This window comes from Pestalotiopsis fici, assembly GCF_000516985.1.
Source record: "Pestalotiopsis fici W106-1 unplaced genomic scaffold PFICI_Scf_12, whole genome shotgun sequence".
Classification (NCBI taxonomy): Eukaryota; Fungi; Ascomycota; class Sordariomycetes; order Amphisphaeriales; family Sporocadaceae; genus Pestalotiopsis; species Pestalotiopsis fici.
This window is the reverse complement of record NW_006917102.1, coordinates 920,839-940,629: the sequence shown is the minus strand read 5'-3', so window position 1 is coordinate 940,629 and position 19,791 is coordinate 920,839. Positions and strand designations below refer to the sequence as shown.

The 19,791-nt window shown below is 50.5% G+C and overlaps 8 protein-coding genes across 8 annotated transcripts; 4 read left to right on the top strand and 4 right to left on the bottom strand.

Annotated features, from left to right (window-relative positions):
* Positions 1-1,039: 1,039 nt before the first annotated feature.
* Positions 1,040-1,968, top strand: PFICI_14048 (GTP-binding protein RHO3; the record flags this gene model as incomplete). The annotated part of the gene is made up of 3 exons (XM_007842629.1): positions 1,040-1,089; positions 1,227-1,327; positions 1,493-1,968. 3 exons carry the CDS (start codon positions 1,040-1,042, stop codon positions 1,966-1,968), a joined length of 627 nt encoding a protein of 208 aa, XP_007840820.1.
* A 1,058-nt stretch (positions 1,969-3,026) lies between these two features.
* PFICI_14047 (uncharacterized protein) lies at positions 3,027-4,130 on the bottom strand (the record flags this gene model as incomplete). The annotated part of the gene is made up of 4 exons (XM_007842628.1): positions 3,027-3,073; positions 3,239-3,550; positions 3,626-3,733; positions 3,803-4,130. The coding sequence occupies 4 exons, from the start codon at positions 4,128-4,130 to the stop codon at positions 3,027-3,029; spliced, it is 795 nt and encodes a 264-aa protein (XP_007840819.1).
* Positions 4,131-5,217: 1,087 nt separating this feature from the next.
* On the bottom strand, positions 5,218-5,886 carry PFICI_14046 (uncharacterized protein; the record flags this gene model as incomplete). The annotated part of the gene is made up of 2 exons (XM_007842627.1): positions 5,218-5,443; positions 5,531-5,886. 2 exons carry the CDS (start codon positions 5,884-5,886, stop codon positions 5,218-5,220), a joined length of 582 nt encoding a protein of 193 aa, XP_007840818.1.
* A 577-nt stretch (positions 5,887-6,463) lies between these two features.
* On the bottom strand, positions 6,464-7,815 carry PFICI_14045 (uncharacterized protein; the record flags this gene model as incomplete). The annotated part of the gene is made up of 3 exons (XM_007842626.1): positions 6,464-7,547; positions 7,611-7,742; positions 7,802-7,815. The coding sequence occupies 3 exons, from the start codon at positions 7,813-7,815 to the stop codon at positions 6,464-6,466; spliced, it is 1,230 nt and encodes a 409-aa protein (XP_007840817.1).
* A 650-nt stretch (positions 7,816-8,465) lies between these two features.
* Positions 8,466-9,980, top strand: PFICI_14044 (COP9 signalosome complex subunit 2; the record flags this gene model as incomplete). Its single annotated transcript, XM_007842625.1, has 2 exons — positions 8,466-8,506; positions 8,558-9,980. 2 exons carry the CDS (start codon positions 8,466-8,468, stop codon positions 9,978-9,980), a joined length of 1,464 nt encoding a protein of 487 aa, XP_007840816.1.
* Positions 9,981-12,617: 2,637 nt separating this feature from the next.
* PFICI_14043 (uncharacterized protein) lies at positions 12,618-13,697 on the top strand (the record flags this gene model as incomplete). The annotated part of the gene is made up of 5 exons (XM_007842624.1): positions 12,618-12,805; positions 12,861-12,950; positions 13,013-13,239; positions 13,304-13,479; positions 13,542-13,697. The coding sequence occupies 5 exons, from the start codon at positions 12,618-12,620 to the stop codon at positions 13,695-13,697; spliced, it is 837 nt and encodes a 278-aa protein (XP_007840815.1).
* Positions 13,698-15,271: 1,574 nt separating this feature from the next.
* PFICI_14042 (uncharacterized protein) lies at positions 15,272-16,261 on the top strand (the record flags this gene model as incomplete). Its single annotated transcript, XM_007842623.1, has 1 exon — positions 15,272-16,261. The coding sequence occupies one exon, from the start codon at positions 15,272-15,274 to the stop codon at positions 16,259-16,261; it is 990 nt and encodes a 329-aa protein (XP_007840814.1).
* Positions 16,262-17,139: 878 nt separating this feature from the next.
* Positions 17,140-18,648, bottom strand: PFICI_14041 (uncharacterized protein; the record flags this gene model as incomplete). The annotated part of the gene is made up of 2 exons (XM_007842622.1): positions 17,140-17,700; positions 17,761-18,648. 2 exons carry the CDS (start codon positions 18,646-18,648, stop codon positions 17,140-17,142), a joined length of 1,449 nt encoding a protein of 482 aa, XP_007840813.1.
* Positions 18,649-19,791: the final 1,143 nt, after the last annotated feature.

Sequence of the window (19,791 nt, the reverse complement as noted above, 5' to 3'; positions counted from 1 at the left end):
CAGGATCTCGCTGGTTTTTGAGATGGCCCATTCAGAGTTTCCATAGGTCGAGTTTAGAAATAGAGTGAGATCTGACGTGACCCAGATCAGGATTGGCGAGAAGCGAGAAGATGGGGAACCCAAAGACTTTAGGGTAGGTACCAAATTTAGCTGCTACCTGTCATTTGCCAATCCGATTCTTGTTCGAATCAATGCCTGCCCTTGCCAAGACTTTTGACTATTTTCTAAGCAAAACTAATACGAACCTCGAGATTTGGTATTGGACTGGATTCTTTCTCATTCATGAACGTATCTGCTGTGAGTGCTATTGCTGTTCAATGCTTCATTCCAGTCTTTTGGGTAATGCGACGTCTAAAATAAGGCGCATCAAGTCCACGAGCGTTCGCTTTTTTAGCAGTGTTCAGCGGGCGCCACCCGGCAAAGGCGCTCTTTGAAGGCCAGCCAGGGCAAGGGGGGCCTAGCAATAATGTACACTTCTGCCCTTCGGCAGCCAAAGAGGTACCTTGGAAATTAGTGCAGCCCAGCGCAGTACAGCGCAGTGGGGTAGGTACAAGGCCTCGTTGTGGGTTTGGCGCTTGTTCTGGTGTGGGTGAAATCCAAATGGGTTCTGGACTTCATTCATTTCTGGCCAACATTTGATTACCATCCTCCAGTTCGTCGGCTATCCTCATTCCCGTGCTTCATTCCTCAATCTGCACTCTTGCAACCCCCCAAAGTTTTCCTTCTACCGTTTCCCGAACTCTGCCCAGAAGCCGATCACTTCTTCACACGAAACACCCGCGACCAACAACCTCCGATCACCAGTAGCCTCGCTCATTGTCTGGTGGCTTCAATATCCGAACAAGGCCAGATTAAGACTAGTAGGCATTTTAGAGAGGTCCAAAGCCCAGCTCTAGGTAGACAGGCACCTACTACCGCACTCGGAACCGAAAACCCCAGATTCTGGATACGCTGAGCCAGCCGATCCCATCGTCATCCCAACGACTCCTCCTCTCTCTCCAACAACTTCTGTATACAACGATCGTTCCTGTCACCCAAGATGCCGCTTTGTGGAGGGTCTAAGAACGTGCAGCGCAAGCTGGTCCTGCTGTATGCAAAAGTCCCCTGATCGATCCATCATGACGTATCGCTCTGTCCCTGCGCTCGCTAGAGTCCTCGCGACTAGACAGACTGGTGTCTTGATCTGAAAGAAAAGCAATCATGCTAACATGGTCGGGACAACACAGTGGCGATGGTGCATGCGGCAAGACTTCACTGTTGAACGTCTTTACGAGAGGCTACTTCCCGACTGTCTACGAGCCTACCGTCTTTGAAAACTACGTCCACGGTATGCCCGCCTTCCCTTCCAGCCGTCTGCCTCTTGCGCGCAGCCAATCGTGCCCCATTCATGTCCAGTGCATGCAATACTCGTGCAGAATCGACGTGGTTCTCTGTCGGCGCAATTGACGAGGTGGTCTTGCCACAACCTGTGCTCATGCTTACAAACTTGTAGACATCTTCATTGACAATGTTCACATTGAATTGTCTCTTTGGGACACGGCCGGACAAGAAGAATTTGATCGGTTACGAAGTCTTTCTTACGACAACACCGACGTCGTGGTGCTTTGCTTCAGTGTCGACAGCAAGGACTCGTTAGAAAACGTAGAGAGCAAATGGGTCGGGGAGATCCAGGAGAACTGCCCCGGCGTGAAGCTTGTACTGGTCGCCCTCAAGTGCGATCTGCGTGAGAACGGAGAAGAGGATGAGGAGGCTCCGGCGCCTGCCCCCGATGGCGCACAACGCGAAAAGAAGCCCATGATTACCTACGACCAAGGTCTAGAAGTTGCCCGGCGGATCAAGGCCCTGCGCTATCTTGAATGCTCCGCCATGAGGAATCGTGGTGTCAACGAGGCTTTCACCGAGGCTGCTCGAGTCGCCCTGAGTGTGAAACCGTCGGGTGAGGGTGATTCAAAATGCTGCATCATGTAATGGAACATGGCCAAGTCGCATTGCAATGTTGGAATAATGTTGAAGGACCCTCAATGATGGAGGGGGCCCTCTACCACGAGAGATGGTCACTATGCCATCATGAGGCGGACAGCCCTTCTGTTGGCCAAAGTCTTTCCTTTGCTGGTTTCTTCCGTCCAAACAAAGAAGGAGTGCAGGAGTTTGTGTGGGAAGAAATACCTTGTTGTTGTTGTTTGATTAGCGTTTTCCACGGTTGCCTCGGCGTCAAACTGGTCATTGTTGCTACAGTCTTGGCCAACTTTACCAGCGAAAAAAAAGCTGGCACTCTTTTTTTAACCCCTCTATGAGCATTTGCAACTCCCCTTTTCTTGGACTCGTAGAAGATTTTCTCTGTACATACGGTTATTCCGGTTTTTTTGTTCCCGGCCACATGACCTGGGGGTCACGATGCCTATCGTTTGTTTTAATAGACTTCAGATCTAGCTTTACGCGGAGATGGAATAAATATCGACAAAAAGAAATCACGACTATATTGGCATGCAACATGATAGAAGAATGTAATTTGAATCAAAAGTCTGGTGATTGATGGATCAACTCAGCCGATATCAGAACGGACGACACTCAAAGTCTCAGTAGTAGCCATTCTTTCGGAGGATCAACACTTGTGTAAACCGTTGTCCCAAACTTTGGCGCCTTTCACATGCGACTCAAGATGCAATCCGTGGGAAGAGTTGGCGCAACGGTTGTTCATCTCGGAACCATATCCGGCCAGCACGGATTGCCTTAACTCGTGATCAGTGATCACCATGTGGTAGATGCAAGCACAACCTCCTATCGCATCTATGGACAATCCTTTCCGCAATGGCTATAAGTATAAAATGTTTCCATTTCCTCAGTCGTCGACCAACAAGCACGAATGCTGGAAAAACTCTCTCAATCCCAACCCAATGCAGCTGGCAAGGCCAGACGGATTGATGGCGTATCGATGTCTGGTCAGCTTCGGTAAACGGATCGACGGATAATGGTCCCGTCGTCAGGTAACGGCAGCTCCAGTCTGCCGCGGACCCAAGGCATGATGATCAATCATCAACAGGCAAGACGACTCGGTTTCCATCCTTGATCTCTCCTATTTCAAGAATTAAGATTAGCCTTGCGGGGTCTTTTGTATCCCATCTTGCGGCTCCCCTTTTAAAACTCCATTTCATGGTGGGGGGTTTTCGTTGAAGATTTATTCGGAGAATTATTTGGAAGGGGACCCAGGGAGAGAGAAAAAAAAAAGGATTCCACTTACGCTCGAGATACTCGGTGACCTGACCATAGTCCTTGCAGACGTGGAGCCCGCCCCAGCTGCCGTCGCCGGGCCCATTGTCGTCCGAGTCGGTGGGCTTGTGCGGCTCCGTGGCCAGGTCGGCGGCGCACATGACGCCCTGGCGGAGGTAGTCGATGCAGTGCAGGTAGTGGCTGTTGTAGTCGTGCGGCAGCGACGCCGTGTTGTTGGTGGCCAGGCCGGCGTAGATGTGCGTCATCATGAACAGGCAGTGCAGCTGGTGCGTCATGGTCGTGGTGGAAAAGGTGGTCCGGTCGGTGCCCCAGCCAGTACCGCCTAGAAGATGGACAAGTCAGCCAATTATCATGTCTTGGGAAGAGCTGGAACTTCGACTACTGGATAATCACGTACTAGGAAACATTGTCTTCCACTGTTCCAAAACCCCATCGCTCATGAGTTCTGTCGTGTTCCATGGCACGAAGCTGGCATCCGCGTCGAATTTCACGATCATCGTGTCCACTGTAAAGAATGTTAGCATGCCAAACAGTATCATTTTGTTGACAGTGATTTATCAAAGTGATTACTGACACGTCGGTCCCTTTCCCTTGACATCACCTCCCACTTGCGGCGTCTCTGAGGGCGGCCGCACATTCTGTTGTTGCCGGTAGAGTATAAGCGTCAACAGGGCAATGATGATGACTTGTAATAAGGTTCCAATGAGCCATCGATTTGAACGCATTGCGTCTCTCTTCCGCCGTAGGTCGTGTCCCAGTAACTTGTGAGATGATGATGTGTTCCGCCATTGTTGCTTCTCCTCGTCACCCATGAGCGAGTCCTCCACCTCGGTGTTGGATAGTAATTCTTCTCTGTCCTCCATTGTCGACACCGTCTCATATGTCTTGTCGCGTGGCTCCATGGCTAGACAGTAGACTTTTCGAATTCTCTGCCAGTTACAGTACTGCGTTATTGTGTGCTCAGTAGTGGTGAATCTGAAAGACGAGAATAACTGGAGAAGTGTAAGCTATCGCTCATATGAATGGGCGGCTCGAGACTCACGTCTCATCTTATCCCATCAGACGTCCATGCCTTCGTCCCATGGGCAGTTTGGCGCCATGGGGCATCTGAGACGAATATCATAGAGGCACGACATGGGTAATGTAGTACCCTATGGCTTCTGGGCAAGAATGGTACCTGGCCTGGCCTGATGTAGCGATGTTTGGTTTCGCCATGCACTGTCGACCGATACAACCTCAGACTGACACACATCAACGCAGGGGGGCCTGTGAGCAGGGGGTTATACCGACTATGTGGGCTAGTATATCAAAGGGTCTGAGGACCAGGGACTCGTGACGACTATACCAGTCAAGCAGAAAATATTCCTATTCTGTTGAAATCAACTTGAGTGCGACTGAGGTCATGAAGAGGCAACAAATCTATTCAAATTTAAACTGTCCATGATCTCATCAGATCCAGTTGGTTATGATTATTATGCCGTCGATCCGTCGTTCGTGTGGGGAACAGGTTTGGCGCTCCTGGGTTCGGTTTCAACTGCGTTACAGAAGCCAAGACTTGCCAGGCCCCCACCTATCCAGGTGCTCGGGCGTCTTGTTACACTATTGCGCGATGGGAATGGTGAAGTTATGATTTCGTCCATGGACAACTAAGAAATCCTTCACATACGGCGTATAATGGATGGCAGGAGACATTTAGGAGAATATTCTAGTTAGATTTCAAGGCCAATATTCTACTAACCCCCACCATTTGCATCCTTCGAATGACCGTGACGACCAGTTCATTGTCTCAGAGGTCCGTATATCTCAAGTTCAACGATCAGCATCGCTTTTTCTGCAATAACTCTCATTCGTGAGATCTAGCATGGCAGCTGAATTTCCGTGTCCCTTTTCATATCTACCCTCATCACTTAGAGTCTCCTGGCAGTAGGAGCAATCGGGTCCGCAGCCATGGTATAGCGCACGATCGGGAAGCTCACCAGAATCTCCAGACTAGGTCTCAGCGGGTTGAGAGGCTTCAGTCTCTTTGTCCTTCTCATCAGATGAGGGAGGTTGCCTATGCTCGATTCCCAAGGTGTGATACGGCAGCTCGTTCCAGGGCATGTAAACACGTTTGCCGTCCCTTGATGGAAAGCCCTGCGAAAAGGCCGCCTCCTCCGCCTCCTCCGCCTCCTCGGTCCACGGCCCATCTGAATAGTGCACGACTTCGAATGCCCGCCTGTACTCTTGTCTAGGTATGCCCGGGTACTAATTATGATACCAATTGTAACTGCAGCGTGGCTGATACTCGAAGGGATGTGGATACCTGAAGGGTACTGCGTTATAGTTGTACTCGCCGTTTGTTGCATAATACTCATGCTGCGGATTTTTGAAGTGTACTCCGCGACTGTCTTCTTGTGGGTTTGAGCTATATTCTGCGCGACTGTCTTGTGGGCTCAAGGAATACGCTGCGTGACTGTCTTCTTTTGGGTGTTCGAAGTGTGCCGGGTCACCGTCGGCTCGTGGGTGCTCGAAGTGTGCCGGGTCACCGTCGCCTCGTGGGTACTCGGCGTGTGCTGGGCCACCGTTGTCGCGTGAGTACTCAAAGTCTGCTGCATAATTGCCACCTTGCGAATACTCAAGATGCCTTGAGTGATCTTCTTCCTGTGGATAAGAGGACATATTTGCTTAGCTGCTGGAGTGCAAGTCTGTGTTGTCTTCGTGGAGTTCTGGAGCAAAAGACTTTTGCTTGATTATTTTATTGAAAAACAGATATGAAGCCGAGGGGACATGACGCTTTATAGAGAAGTAATTTACGGATGCAGTGATCCAGCTACTGTCCCCTCGACAACTTCAGAGACTCCAAATTGTTCGTGACGTGCTACTAAGGGGTTATTCAAAATCTTCCAAGCCAAGGCTTGTTGCAACTGCAGAATCACTCACTTTCCTGGTCCTCGAGACAGCGACTTAGAGCATGGTCTCACTTTTAGTCCATGCGAATAATCGTAAGAGTCAGTGAGACATTCAGATATCCATAAGATGTTAGTGCAAGTATAGTCAATGAATGCAAGCTGAAATATCACTAGCAGTTGATCAAAAAGAACCGCTTGTGCCAGCAAATATCCCCGTATATTCTCACTTGGGAGTTGGGATTCGAGTTCTTTGATTATGGAGTCGAATCGTTATTCATTGAAATCCTTCTTCGTTCATATCTGAAGCCGGGCCGACTTTTGACCATGACACTGCTCCAACTTCCAATTTAGAGGTTCAAAGCCTGTTTCCGTAATCCATTCACAAACTCCTGATCTCCATATTTCCCAGAGCGCTCACGGGCTTTGTTGTCCGCCTCGTGTGCCAGACGATCCCGTTGTTCCAAGGCTGCCAGTCGTTCCTCTCTATCCTTGTCGAGCTCCGTAGCGTCTGCTTGCATTGCCGCGAGTTTTCGTGCCCGTTCTTCTTGGGCAGATGAATCGTCGGGTTTGCCGCCGTAACCTCCTCCATTTCTGTTTGAGTCTCTGCCATTTTGATATCCATTTCTCTGTTGGCCTCGAGGTCGTCTTTCATTTCCATTGCGATTATCCCGATAATCGTCCCTGCGTCTGCTTCGATCGTAGCCATCTTCTCTGTCGCGCGTCTCGTCTCGCCTTCGCCCAGAGTTGTCCCTGGCGTCTCGACGATCCTCATCAGCATCATTCCTGCGCCGCCCAATGCTCGACCTCTCCTCCGAATAGTCGCGCTTGCTCTTGTATCTGTCTTCCTCCGTCCTGGATGTGCGTGGGCTTCTGGATCTGGGTGTTCGGTCTTCCGAGTCTGAGCGACGGTGTCGATGCCGGCGCTCGCGATCCCTATCATCGTCGCGGTCTCGGGAGTCTGATCGACGATGGCGCCGGTGACGATGGTCGCGATCTCTCGACTGTGAACGATGCCTATGCCGATGCCGCCTTTCGTGTCGGTCTTCCCGTCTCGAAGACTTCTCCTCAGATTTGCCCATCATGGCCAACAGTTGGCGTTGTCTCGCGGGGTCCTTCATCATGGCCGCATAGTGTTCTTGCTCCTTTCTCTTCATGGCGAGCAATGGATCCTCCCTAATCTTCATGGCGGTATCCCGGTCGGTGTTTGCGTTTTGAAGGGCCATGAAGCTGGCTTGTCCAGCTTGTTTCTCGAGTTTCTGTTGCTCGTTGCCTTTGAGAAGGTTGTCTATCCGCCGCTTGCCTAGTAGGAACCCCTCGAGTTCTTCCGTCGTTCCATTTTGTCCATCGGTAGGGCCTTGGTACATCCATTCTACGCGATCGACTCGTTTCTTTCCGCCGGCTGCTTCAAGCTGTCGTTGTAGTTCTTCTTTCCTGAGATAGTGTTAGCGAGACGGCGCGATTCAATCCTGGCCGAGTGCTGTTGGGGGTACTCACTGTCGCTCTTCTTGGATTTCTTTCAGTCGCTGGTCGGTCTTCTTTTTCTCTGCTAGAGCTTTTGCTTCTTCCTCAGCAACCCGGACTTGGTTGCGCATAAGTCCGGGGTGGAAGGACTTTTTCAAGTTGAGACTGCGACAAGAGTTAGCTGATTACTCTTTGGGCGCAATGCTGCTTCTTGGGCGACTTACTCTCCGCCTCCCATCTTGACGGTGTTGATCTGTCGCGCAAGAGATTATCGATGTGGGTACGCCGCGCGTTTGATATTTGCGTTTAGGGGTCGTGTACGTGACTGAGAAAAGGCAGGTGCGCAACGATTGATAAAAATGTGATGTTGGAACAAACAAGTCAATGTCAAAAGGCAGGAGAAATTGTTGCCACAAGACCTGCGGATCCACCAGCCACCAAGGTAAGGCAACGCTAGGCTTGTGCTGACCGAGAAACCCCACTGTTTCGCAGCCAGAAACCCGCCTCAACCCCGCGAGTGGACACCCCAGCTCAGGCGTCCCTCCGCTTTCAATAGGCCGCCGCTAAGGTCAGTGCAGCCGTGTGCTCGTTGTGTTTGCAACTCCATTGCAACAACACTGAAGGCAGCAACCAGCAAGCTCCGATAAGATAAGCAACCATCCCCTCCAATCCGTCTGATCGCAGCTGCGACTTGGCACCGCTTCGCTTCCCAACACAACCTCATTGCAAAACAGCATTCTGCCGAACACCTCAGAACAAAGCAGCAAAAGTACCGATACATCCTACAACTTTACCACCCGTCCAGTACTGGTGGAATCTTGACAAGAACGAATTCCAGAATACTCAGCATCCGTATTCCACTCCTGCCTTCGCTGGCCAACCGCCACCATGTCTGACGACGATTTCATGCAGGAGTCGGATGACGAACAGTGAGTCGCTTCCACATTGTCTACTCTGGTCTCTCCTGACTTGCTCCGCAGGTATGATTTCGAATACGAAGATGACGACGAGGAGGAATCGGGTGACGTCGACATCGAGAACAAATACTACAATGCCAAGCAGATGAAGGGCTCCGAACCCGAAGACGCCATAACCGAGTTCTTGGGCATACCAGAGCTGGAGAGCGAAAAGGGCGACTGGGGTTTCAAGGGTCTCAAGCAAGCCATCAAGCTGGAGTTTAGGCTTGGCAAGTACGATGACGCAGTTGAGCACTATACCGAGCTTCTGACCTATGTCAAGTCGGCCGTTACACGAAACTACTCCGAAAAGTCCATTACGAACATGCTGGACTTTGTTGAGAAGGAGGCAGGAAATGGGCAGGCACAAAAGTGCCTTGAGAAATTCTACTCATTGACTTTGGATTGTTTCCAAAGTACCAATAACGAGCGACTCTGGCTAAAGACAAACATCAAGCTCGCAAAGCTGTTGCTGGATCGAAAGGACTATCTCACGGTCACTAAGAAGCTTAGAGAGCTCCACAAAGCATGCCAAAGAGAAGATGGCACCGACGATCCTAACAAGGGTACATACTCTCTCGAGGTGTATGCCTTAGAAATTCAAATGTATTCGGAAACACGAAACAATAAGCAGCTCAAGGCTTTGTACCAAAAGGCTCTCAAAGTCAGATCCGCTGTGCCCCACCCTAAAATCATGGGCATCATTCGCGAGTGTGGTGGGAAAATGCACATGAGCGAGGAGAACTGGGAGGATGCACAGAGCGACTTCTTCGAATCATTCCGCAACTACGACGAGGCTGGGTCTCTGCAGCGCATACAGGTTCTGAAGTACCTGCTTCTGACCACTATGCTTATGAAATCGGATATTAACCCCTTCGACTCACAAGAGACAAAGCCATACCGCAACGATCCGCGGATCGCCGCCATGACTGAGCTTGTCGATGCATATCAACGAGACGACTTGCATCAATACTCCAAGGTGCTTCAGTCAAACCAGGACATTCTAGGAGATCCCTTTATTGCCGAGAACATTGATGAAGTGACCCGCAATATGCGCACCAAGGGCGTGGTCAAGCTCATTGCACCTTACACACGCATGAAGCTGGCCTGGATAGCCCGCCAATTGAAGATCCCCGAGATCGAAGTACAAGACATTCTCGGATTTCTGATTGTGGATGGCAAAATTGACGGCAAGATTAACCAACAATCTGGAACCTTGGAAATTGAGTCTGGCGGCGATGCCGAGCGCGTAAAAGCCATTGGTAACTGGGCAACATCACTTACGAGCATGTACAACACCATTTTTGAGGGAGATGGTCTCAAGCAGATCGAGTCTCAAGGTCCAGAGACCATCGAAACTGTTAAGAAGAAGATGGATGTGATGTTGGATCCTTCCATGGGCATGAAAAGAGGCGAACGAACAGCACGGCGAGCTCCTCAGTTTTGATGATTGTCAGTCATGCGTCCTAGGTCAAAGACCTGAAAGGGTAGTGGGCGGTGAGGTTGGAATAGGCCTTTGGTGCCAATAGTCTTATGTGTATCTCCAACAAGACCGCAATTCGGCCGAGAAAGTACGAGCACACGCATAGACTACAGCGAGGCACATTGAAAAGTGCGAATGGCGATTGCCATGGGCAATAGTGTTTCCGGCTTCGTCCGCTCTTTATGACTTGCACTTGGCCTGGGCACATGGATAGAATAGGAAGATACCTCAACTGCTGATAATGACTTTGTATCCGACGTGCTAATCCCTGCATTCTGTGTGAGTCTACGGTGTTTTCCAGCTACTTGAGGCCTCGGAGATGATAATGACTTATTTGGGGCTTCATCAAGAAGCTTCTTGACTAGTGACAGATGGACAGAGAACGATTGTACCTGGTGACTTGTAAACCTACTAGAGGCGGGGGATCTGTGGAAGAACACTGCTAACCACAAGCATTGTTACTTGAAAGAAACGTCATGGGGTCCATTGATCAACTATTGTCGCGCTCGGACTCTCTTCCGTATCCCCGGTACAGGTGTACAGGTGAGAGAAGCGCGTACTTGGCCTAGGATGATTGTAAGAGAACCGAGACGATTGGCAATTGCCAGACCAGCCACTCAACTATGTCTTTTTTTCTTTAACTACTGTTTACTAGATACTCAAAAGGTCCACTGCTGATGGCAATGATTCCATAATGGTGGATCAACCCAGCTGGCCAGTGGGCACGATGGTAGCCATGGGAGACAATGATAGTATACTGCCGCGGGTAGTCATGATGCTATCTGATTGGCTTACCGGATGTTCGACTTTGCATTGATAGATTTCTAGTCGCGATGAACAGTGTAATCAAATTGTGTTCCAGCAGATAATCAAAGATGAAAGGTTGGCAATAGCGGCATCTGAGCATTTACAATATTCCGCCGACTATATGTAGGGATGGATGGACCTGACCAGGCAAGACCACTCGTTACTCACGAGAAATGGCAATGCTCTTGATGTCCATGATCCTTCCTGTGAAGAGAGACCAAGATTCTGATAGATTTTCCGTGGCAAAAAGGAGCGTAGTATAACTTCCCTCGGGTGCGGAATGACAGCCGCGGTAGAATGCATGGTACCGACAGCCCGCCCCAAGGTCACGCGTCGTTATACACTTGTACAGGAATACTTCGACTCATTGGTCAATATGCTAGGGCCATGGGGGACCGAAGTGATCGACATGTGCTAGTAGGGTGTCTGGACCTATATCCAGCCCTGAGGCATGGCAAAGGGATGATATGCCGGTAGATACGGAATATCAACTTGACTGGGGTGGGTACTTGTGGTCCCTTTAGATCTCTGCCCTAGTACCACGCGATGCATCATCCAGAGCATACGAAGGACTTCTCAACACTTTTTGAACGATGTCTGGATCATCCAAGATGCTGAAACGCTGGGATCGCCAGGCTGGAGTGTGATTTGCCTCAACAAATTCGTAGATTGGATTTCTCCAGAGAACCATGATCAAAAACGAAAATTGTATGACGTGTAGGTTATGTAGTGAGGTAGTTCCCAGTAAGACGTATTTTTGTAGCCCAAGGAACGGCAACACGGAACAAGTTCTTCAGCATCACGACAAAGCAAATACTCCAGGCAGCGACCCGTACATAAAACGAGATCAAAAGTTCGCAATCCGTAGACCCTTTGTGCAAAGTAATGCAAAGACCTCAACACCCATCATACTTGGCCCCTCCGTCGAACCCATGCAAGAGTACCATATGAGATCCCCTTCTAGATGACCAAGTCTTTCTATTCCGCACGTACGGAACTGCAGGCGGCCAATGACTCGAGCCTGATGGCAGTAGTCGAACGAGCGTGGTGATCTTGTAGGCCCATTCTCCTAGTACCAAGCCCGAAGTGGTAATCATCATAGGGCTAAGGGGAATGGTTAGCTGCAAGCCAGGCGTTAGGGCCATGGACAAGTCGTCGATGGTCCTCCGCATGCCCGAGGGAGAGAACGTGTGGCCAACTTAATAAAGAGGAGCCCGGTGCGTTTTCTCCCCCCAAGCTAGACCCTATATGAGCCTAGTTTGGGGACTATATCCCACATGGCGATTGGAGAAGTCTGGGGAAACGGCGCGGGGGGTTAAGTGTGAAAAGAGAATATCACTCCACCTAGCGTCAAAGGTCAACCTGAGACCTGCAATGCTCATTGCTCAGAAAAGAAAGAAAAAAGAAAAGAAGAAAGGTACTCGAGCTAAAGTAGGCGGTGGCAGAAACTCGAGCCGTTTAGTGGCCCGGCGATGACGGCAGTCGAGTTCGAAAGGGTACGTCCATGCTTGAACTGAGCTACTACTACCAATCGTACGAGCAAAGCCCAAGAACTAAGGATAGGTGCATCGCGGACTCGTGGAGATTCCCCCAGGTTGGGAATGCTAGGTTTTTGCGGGGAAAGGGGATCCGGGGAAATGGATATAAAGACAAGTGAGGACGCTCGAATATAGCCTTCCATTTGCTCGAATCATTCGCTCTACCATTGTCTACAAGAACATCACTCGGCTTGATTCATCACTCTCCTCTTTGCTACCTATATACCCTTTTATTGATAACCTCCAATCGCCCATCATGGAAGAGTACACCAACGGACACCAAAAGGCCGGTCCTACCGAGATGAGCTCTGACGAGGCGTTGCGTAAGATGAAGACGGCGGGAAGCATCTCGCTCACCCCAGAGCTTTTTGAGAAGCTTTACTTGCAACCTCAGAACAAGGTCAAGGGTGATTTGCGCAGGACATTCGCCAACCCTACGCCCATGTCCGTATAACGTCTCTAAAAGTCGAGTGATTCGATGGACTAATCATGTATACAGTGCCATCATTGGTTTCCTCATGTGTCTTGGGCCATTGTCCTGTGATCTCATGGGCTGGCGTGGAGCTGGTGGTGCCGGTGCTGCAAACAGGTGAGCGAATGATGACGCCCTTGCCCATTGATGATTGATGATGCTGATTGGCAAAATAATAGTGCCGTGTTCTTCTTCTTTGGCGGTGTCCTCATGATCATCGGCGGTGTCCTCGAATTCTTCCTCGGCAATACCTACCCTTGTGCAGTCTTTCTCAACTATGGTGCTTTCTGGATGAGCTATGGCGGTACTCTTCTACCACAGTTCAACGCCTACGCGCCGTACGCACCAGCCGATGCCACTTCACCTGCCGCCGGTCTCGCGACGCAAGGATTCAATGCGAGCTTCGGTAAGATATATCACAAGGTTTGCTTTTCTCAATTTGGACAAAATATTCTAATGACTGTTTACAGGATTCTTCATCTTGTCACTCGGAATCGTCACTTTCTTCTTCCTTATTTGCTCCGTCCGAACCAACATTGTCTTTGTCGTCATCTTCTTCTCCCTTACCATGTGTGTTGGCTTCATCACCGGTGCTTACTGGCAGTTGGCCCAAGGAAATGCCGTCTTGGCAGAAAAGCTACTAGTCGTAAGTTTACACTCGCACGTGAATGATACAACGGGCTACTCTAACACGATACCAAACCATAGGCTGGAGGTGCTTGCTCGTTTGTCACGACCGCTGGCGGATGGTGGCTGCTGCTCGTTCAGCTTCTTGCAGCCGTCGATTTCCCCATCAACCTCCCCGTCGGAGATCTTAGCACTGTTATCAAGGGTGCTAGCGACCGCAAGAAGCTCGATGTCTAATGGAATTGTTTGTCTTGCTGGCCTTTACGAGTTACGCCATGAACGTCACTTTGAAAGAGTCGGAACACAGCATTGGAACAGATAGGGAACGACAAACGGGAATACGGAATATTACGACTAATGCGGTAATGCACCTAAAGAATATGAGCGTCGGTCTTCAAGCTTTCGTGCCAAAAAGGGCCTATTGGGGTTGTGGTGTAGTCTTGGGACCGATGAATCGAGAAATACTTAATACCACATCTTTTAATAATATGCATGACAGTCTGTTCTCTGACGCGTGAGAGACTGACAAAGCATTACCTATTCTTACCAATATGAGCTCGATACTTGCATGTGGAAAACCAACTGGCGATAAACAAGTTCTAGTCAAGACAATTCTTGACTGGTCAAGTAAAATGGCGTCAACTGGAATTGCGGCGTTATAATGTTTCAATCGGCTCGATCGCCAAGGATTAACCTTTTGCGCCACTGCATCGCGGGATGAAACACCAGAATTGAGTATAGGCATTGTCACTTATCAATGCTACCCGGGTTCCATCACGGCAGATGTGGTCGAATGCAGAATATTAGTCTGTGGGTACGCGCAATCCTGGATGCGTACTATGTAAGGACAGCATCAATGCCGCAATGTAACTACATCTGCTTCCAGAATGATTCTCCGTGACATTGAGGGATTCGAGAGCCGCATGAGCGCGGCGACCGAAGGCCATCGTCCGACCGGTACGCGTCCTTGTCAATCTTTGGCCGCTTGGAGCTCCCGATTAGGAAGCCAGGCTAGAGCTGAACGCGAGTCTTGGCTCACCCCAAAATGGGCATCACCTGTTCCAGCTCCTCAGGTATATTGCATTGCATTGGAAAAAAGAATGCGGGGAACAAGCCTCTGTAATTTACAATAGAGCGAATGAGAATCAAATACATGACTCTGCGGCAAACAACCAAGGTAACCCATGTGCTTGTGTGTGTGTGTTGTTAAGAAACTGGGTTCAAATGTCAATCAATCATTGGCGATAACCACCAAACCTTTGATTACGAGCATCAAATCTCTGCATGATGCAAACTGCCCATTGATACGCAATAAAATCATTAATTCGAAAACGCCAAGATCAAGACGTCAGTTGTTGAAATGCGCACATCATCGAGCTGTTTTGGTGTTGGCCGACGGCGTGAAACAATTCTTCTGCCCAGCCAAAGGCCAGGGCAACTTCCGGATCGGGCAATCCCCCGATGACAACATCAATGCGGGATCGGCACAAGGTCCTCCAGTGGTAACGCAACGTCGATCCCCTTCCCATTCCCTTCCCCTATGACCCGGGCCAGCGGGCCCCAAGATCACTGCAATTCGAAAGATTCCCCCTGGGTCCCCGGCAGAAGACAAGCAAGAGCACCACCCCTCCCCCGGGGGTCCAGCTCGAACACAGCATCTGGTTGGAGGTAGCCCCAACATGTGTCTGTCACGAGCATATTGCAGAAAGAAGAAAGAAATGAGCCTCCCGTCGAGATTAATATAACCTGAAGCGGCGCCTGCACGCGGGCCGCCCAGCCTACCCCCCTCTTCTTGCTTTCTTTGAAAAGACATGAAAAGAGCCTCCTGGCTTCGACGTCGCTTCCAGCTCGTCAAAGGCCGTTTCGAAAACATGTTCAAGCGTCGCGATTCTGCCGTCGTGCTCGACGATGCCGTCGATGCCGTGGCCGCGGTAGCACAGCACCGCGCCGAGACCGAAGCCAAACTCGAGGGCAAGATTGAGCCTCTCGTTCCCTCATCGTCGGCCGCAAGAAATGGACCGCCGCTGAGTCGGCGGCGGCGCGCGAGTGCTGCGTGCGACAGCAATGCGTCGGCCAGAGACTCGTTGCGGGACTCACGGTTGTCATTTGTGGGACAGCAGTTTGCCATATCCGCCGTGACGGCGGGGTGCGGCCAGGGGCTGGGCTGGAGCGCACCGCAGCAGCAGGCAGACATTGCGGCGGCCTCGGCGGCGGCGCACGAAGGGGGGTTCCACCAAGACGGCGGCGAGAGCAACGGGCGGCCCGTCTTTCCCAGGTCGACCAAGTGGCGGAGTCGGTTCCGGTACAGCATGCTCGACCCGTCCATGGGCCTCGGCGAGGCGGCCGCCTCGCACCACCACGACGACGATGCCGCCTTTTCCGAGCAGGCAAACTATATCCGCGTCATTATGGAGTCGGGCAACTTTGACCTGCAACAACTCAGTCTACATGGGGCATCCATCGACGACCCCAACTTTCAGACGGCACTCCATGCCGCCCTGGAAAGCTTCCCGCCCGGCATGGCAGCTCAAATCATCGAGGCTGCCGAACTATACCACGACCCCGAGGATGAGCTCGAGCGGCCCGTATCTTCGCTAAAGAAGTCAAGATTCAGCATCGCCGTCGCCAGCAAGACGGCCTGGCAGGATATCCGCCGGGCAAGCAACCGTTGGTCGCGGGTGAGTCCACGACGAGATTCGGATATTAAGATGTATCGGTACACCAAGCCGAGACTTAGCAGGCGCGTCTGGTCTCGCCTGTCCTTCTCTGGCAAACAGACGGGAGGTTATGAGGCTTATTGATTATTCTTTGGCATTTGCGTTTTTCTGGCGCTCGGTCGGGAGGGTTGCTGTTACATGGTATAGGAGATGGAGTCGGAAGAGGTACATTTTTTATTGCATGATTCCCATTGCTTGTTTTCAATCGTTTACAGCGTTGCGATTTGTTTGAATCTATACCGATATTTATAAGTTGCTTGCTCCATGCCCAATACTATTCATGCCTCAGTCATGGCCTTAACTCGCATGATTTCGCGTGAGATTGGTCCCTTGAAACACGAAGCATACGGCAGCAACCTTGACTCTGTCGACGAAGGACTTCTGCATGCTCCGTTGAACCTCTTACTGATAACTCTCAGCCTACTGCAAGGGGCCTTATTTCAACTTCACCTTGCCCAGTTAGAGTTGAGCCTCAAGTACCTAGCCCGGACGTTCGGTCTATGACGGCCATCCTGCGGAGGCGGCGAAATGAGCTCACGTCGATCTGGCCCACGACCCCCTCAAATGGTCACGAACAAAGAGTAAACGAAAAATAGAATGAACTTGGCTTATCTATAGGCACGCAGGATCGCATAGGAATGAGATCGTATCAATTCAAACATCAGCGTACCATTTGGCTTTTCAGGGGAGCTAGCATACGATCTTTGAGATTGATTCACGAGGCTATATTGACGGTAAAAATGGGTGAACAAGTTTTATTGCGTTCAAAATAGTAGTCCCCTCAAAGGACTAAACACCATGCCGACTATCAATAATACGATATACTGGTATGCACGATCACCTGTGCTATACCTGTGTTCCCTCCCGGTACAATGACCTGATCTGTTTCAATAAAGTATTGATTCCTTGAAAATATCTCTTTTCTATCTCACTGAAGTGAGATTGGACTCTTTTGTGGGCTCCTAGGTTTGTATCGCCCCTCGACCAGACTCACGAGGGCGCGCAAGATCATCATCATCCCCGGAATCCATATCAACATCATCATCATCATCGGAATCCAAATCATCATCATCCTCGGAATCCAAGTCATTGTCATCTTCGGAGTCAGAATCCAGTCGACTTTGCAAGAGGAGTTGTTGGTCTACAGTGCGGTCCATTACCTCCTGCAGATATGCAGCCATTCTAGCCCCCGTTGTAGCGGCATGGGCAGGAATGTTGTTGGTCTCCATGTACGACACGAATGATGGAAACTGGAAAAACGAATCCGGGCGCGTCTGGGCAATCTTTTGTCTAAACTCATCCTCGGCCGCGCCTTTGCCAAACAATGAATCGTCGGCTTTGCTGACCTGTTGCCGGATATAGTCCTTCTCCGAGAACCGACCTGGGCAAAACGAGGCGGGATATTGTTCCCAATGGAGCCTGGAAAGATGCAAAGGTCTGGATTCGCTATGCGCTGGAATTATTGTTTGCACCGGCGGCTGCATCCAGGTGTCGCGCGTCTTGTCGATGTTGTCCTCGACGCACTAGACAATGATATATTAGCAAACCAAAAACTTCCTATGCTCTTTCCAGTATGCACTCACCATGTCTTGACCGTAAATAGTCAGTATATTCTTGAACGAATATCTCGACAAATGGTCGAATAAATTGCCGACGACCTTGGAAAGAGTATGCCATGCCTCTCCAGCATCGAAAAAGAGATAGCAAGCCTCGGCATGCACGAAAAGTACGTCTACTTGTAGACCACAAAAATAGTTGAAAAACATCTGCCGATGTCGGTGGCAGCACGAAGGAGACATTTTTGTTTCCGCATAATCCAGCTTTATGACACGCTGGACCAGGCTCAGTTGAGCCCGCGAGATGCGGGCAGAGACAGCCATCTCGTGGCCAAGGGGTATCCGTGGACTGTTGCCGTCCCGAAGAGCGCCCACCCAAGTGCGGCGGGATAAGATTTCATGTCGGCAATCCATGTAGGTGTTCTTTTCACCTACCATGAAAGTGTCCGACGTCAACCTGAGACGAATACATCCCTTGGGCCCATATTCATTTTCTGCGGCTCCAAAATGTTGGATCGCAGCATCGGACATGACCAAGCCGCCGTGGCCACTGTTTATCATAGTCTGCGTGTCAGGCATGTGGTAGACGGCCACCTCTGTATTATAGTGCTTGAGCGCAAGCACGCGCGTCTCCCAGTTGACAAATAGGAGAGGCGAAATAAGGTGAGGAGTGGGAATAATCCTCATATCATATCGGTCAAAAATGACCAGGCGCTCATCGCTCTCGTTCGTGAGAGCAAACTTCCAGACAAGTACCCGGAGCTCGGCGGTCAAAAGCCTAAATCTGGAGAAGCTTTGAAGGGTTTGCTCGCCAGTTGTGCCGAGCGGCTGTAGCGATACACCTGCGATGGTGCCGCAAGGTCGGCTTTGAGTTCCGAGTGCAGCCGGGTGCCAGTGTTGCCCGACAGCAGCCATGGTAGATTGGGTATGATTGTCAGCCATATTTGAAGATGGAATGTCGAGCTGAAGATCGACCACCAAGACTATTCTTTGCGATCAGCTTCTTCCTTTCATCAGTTGACCATTCGAGATCAGGAAACCTACATTAGGGAGACAGGTTATGAGTAACTTGGAGACCCGTCGCTGTATATCGCGAATAAGGTCTGCGTCAGATATATGAACAGGTAGTCACTTGAGACTGGACCTTGTGTGTATGCGTCAAGTCAAGCGTCTGGACGGGGCGTACAAGTATATACGTGAAAGGGCTGGATATCAGTGGGTGAATCCACCGAAAGAGACGCGGCTCAGCGAGAAGAATGGAAAGAAGAAACTTCGAACGGTGATAATTTTTGGGTCAAGTATGAGTGGCAGAAGGCGTCGTTCCCGCTGTATTTATAATTATTTAATGGCCAGAGGGTTGCCGTTTCGCTCGAATTTTATGAATGCTTTCTCCGACGCGTCCTCCCATCTTTAAGTTTTCCACCTGGTGACTCGCGCTATTCTGCGGTTTTGGACAACCAGGTCGTCCACACATGCGGCAAAGGGAAAGGCTAAAGGCCAGTGTATCTCACGATTGATAGGCCAGATGTTGGACACAGCCCAGTACTCGGCACACGCTGAGAGAGAACGCACTGCATGTCGGAGCCTCAAAATGTTATACAAAGTTCATACCTGTAGTCTACCCTTTCTCCGGCCATACCAGCCACAAGGATGCCTCGACAACAAAGTTGCTGGACCTCTCAGGTTTACCAGTAAGAGCTCGGAGGTGTGTGAGCAATGGACTGTGGCTTGGGCGAGAGTTTCCGTCGCTCTCCTGCGATGAGAGAATCAAACGTTGAGATCAGATGCCTGATGGCCGACATTTCACCGCGAAGTATCGCCGCTCGTGCCCGCCCCCATGATCATTGGCCTTCTGTAGGTAGACGGACGTCCAAAAGAGTAAAGGAGCATGTCACAGGCATTCTCAGGAACTTGACTGACTGGGCCGCGGGTGGCCAAGGTCAAATGACTCTTGGGACCAGAGAAGAGTCCATTCCTAGAACCCCTCTGGTCGATTCACGACCCTGATGCCCGCGCGTCGAATATCTGACAACCCCTGAAGCAATGTCCACTGAGTCC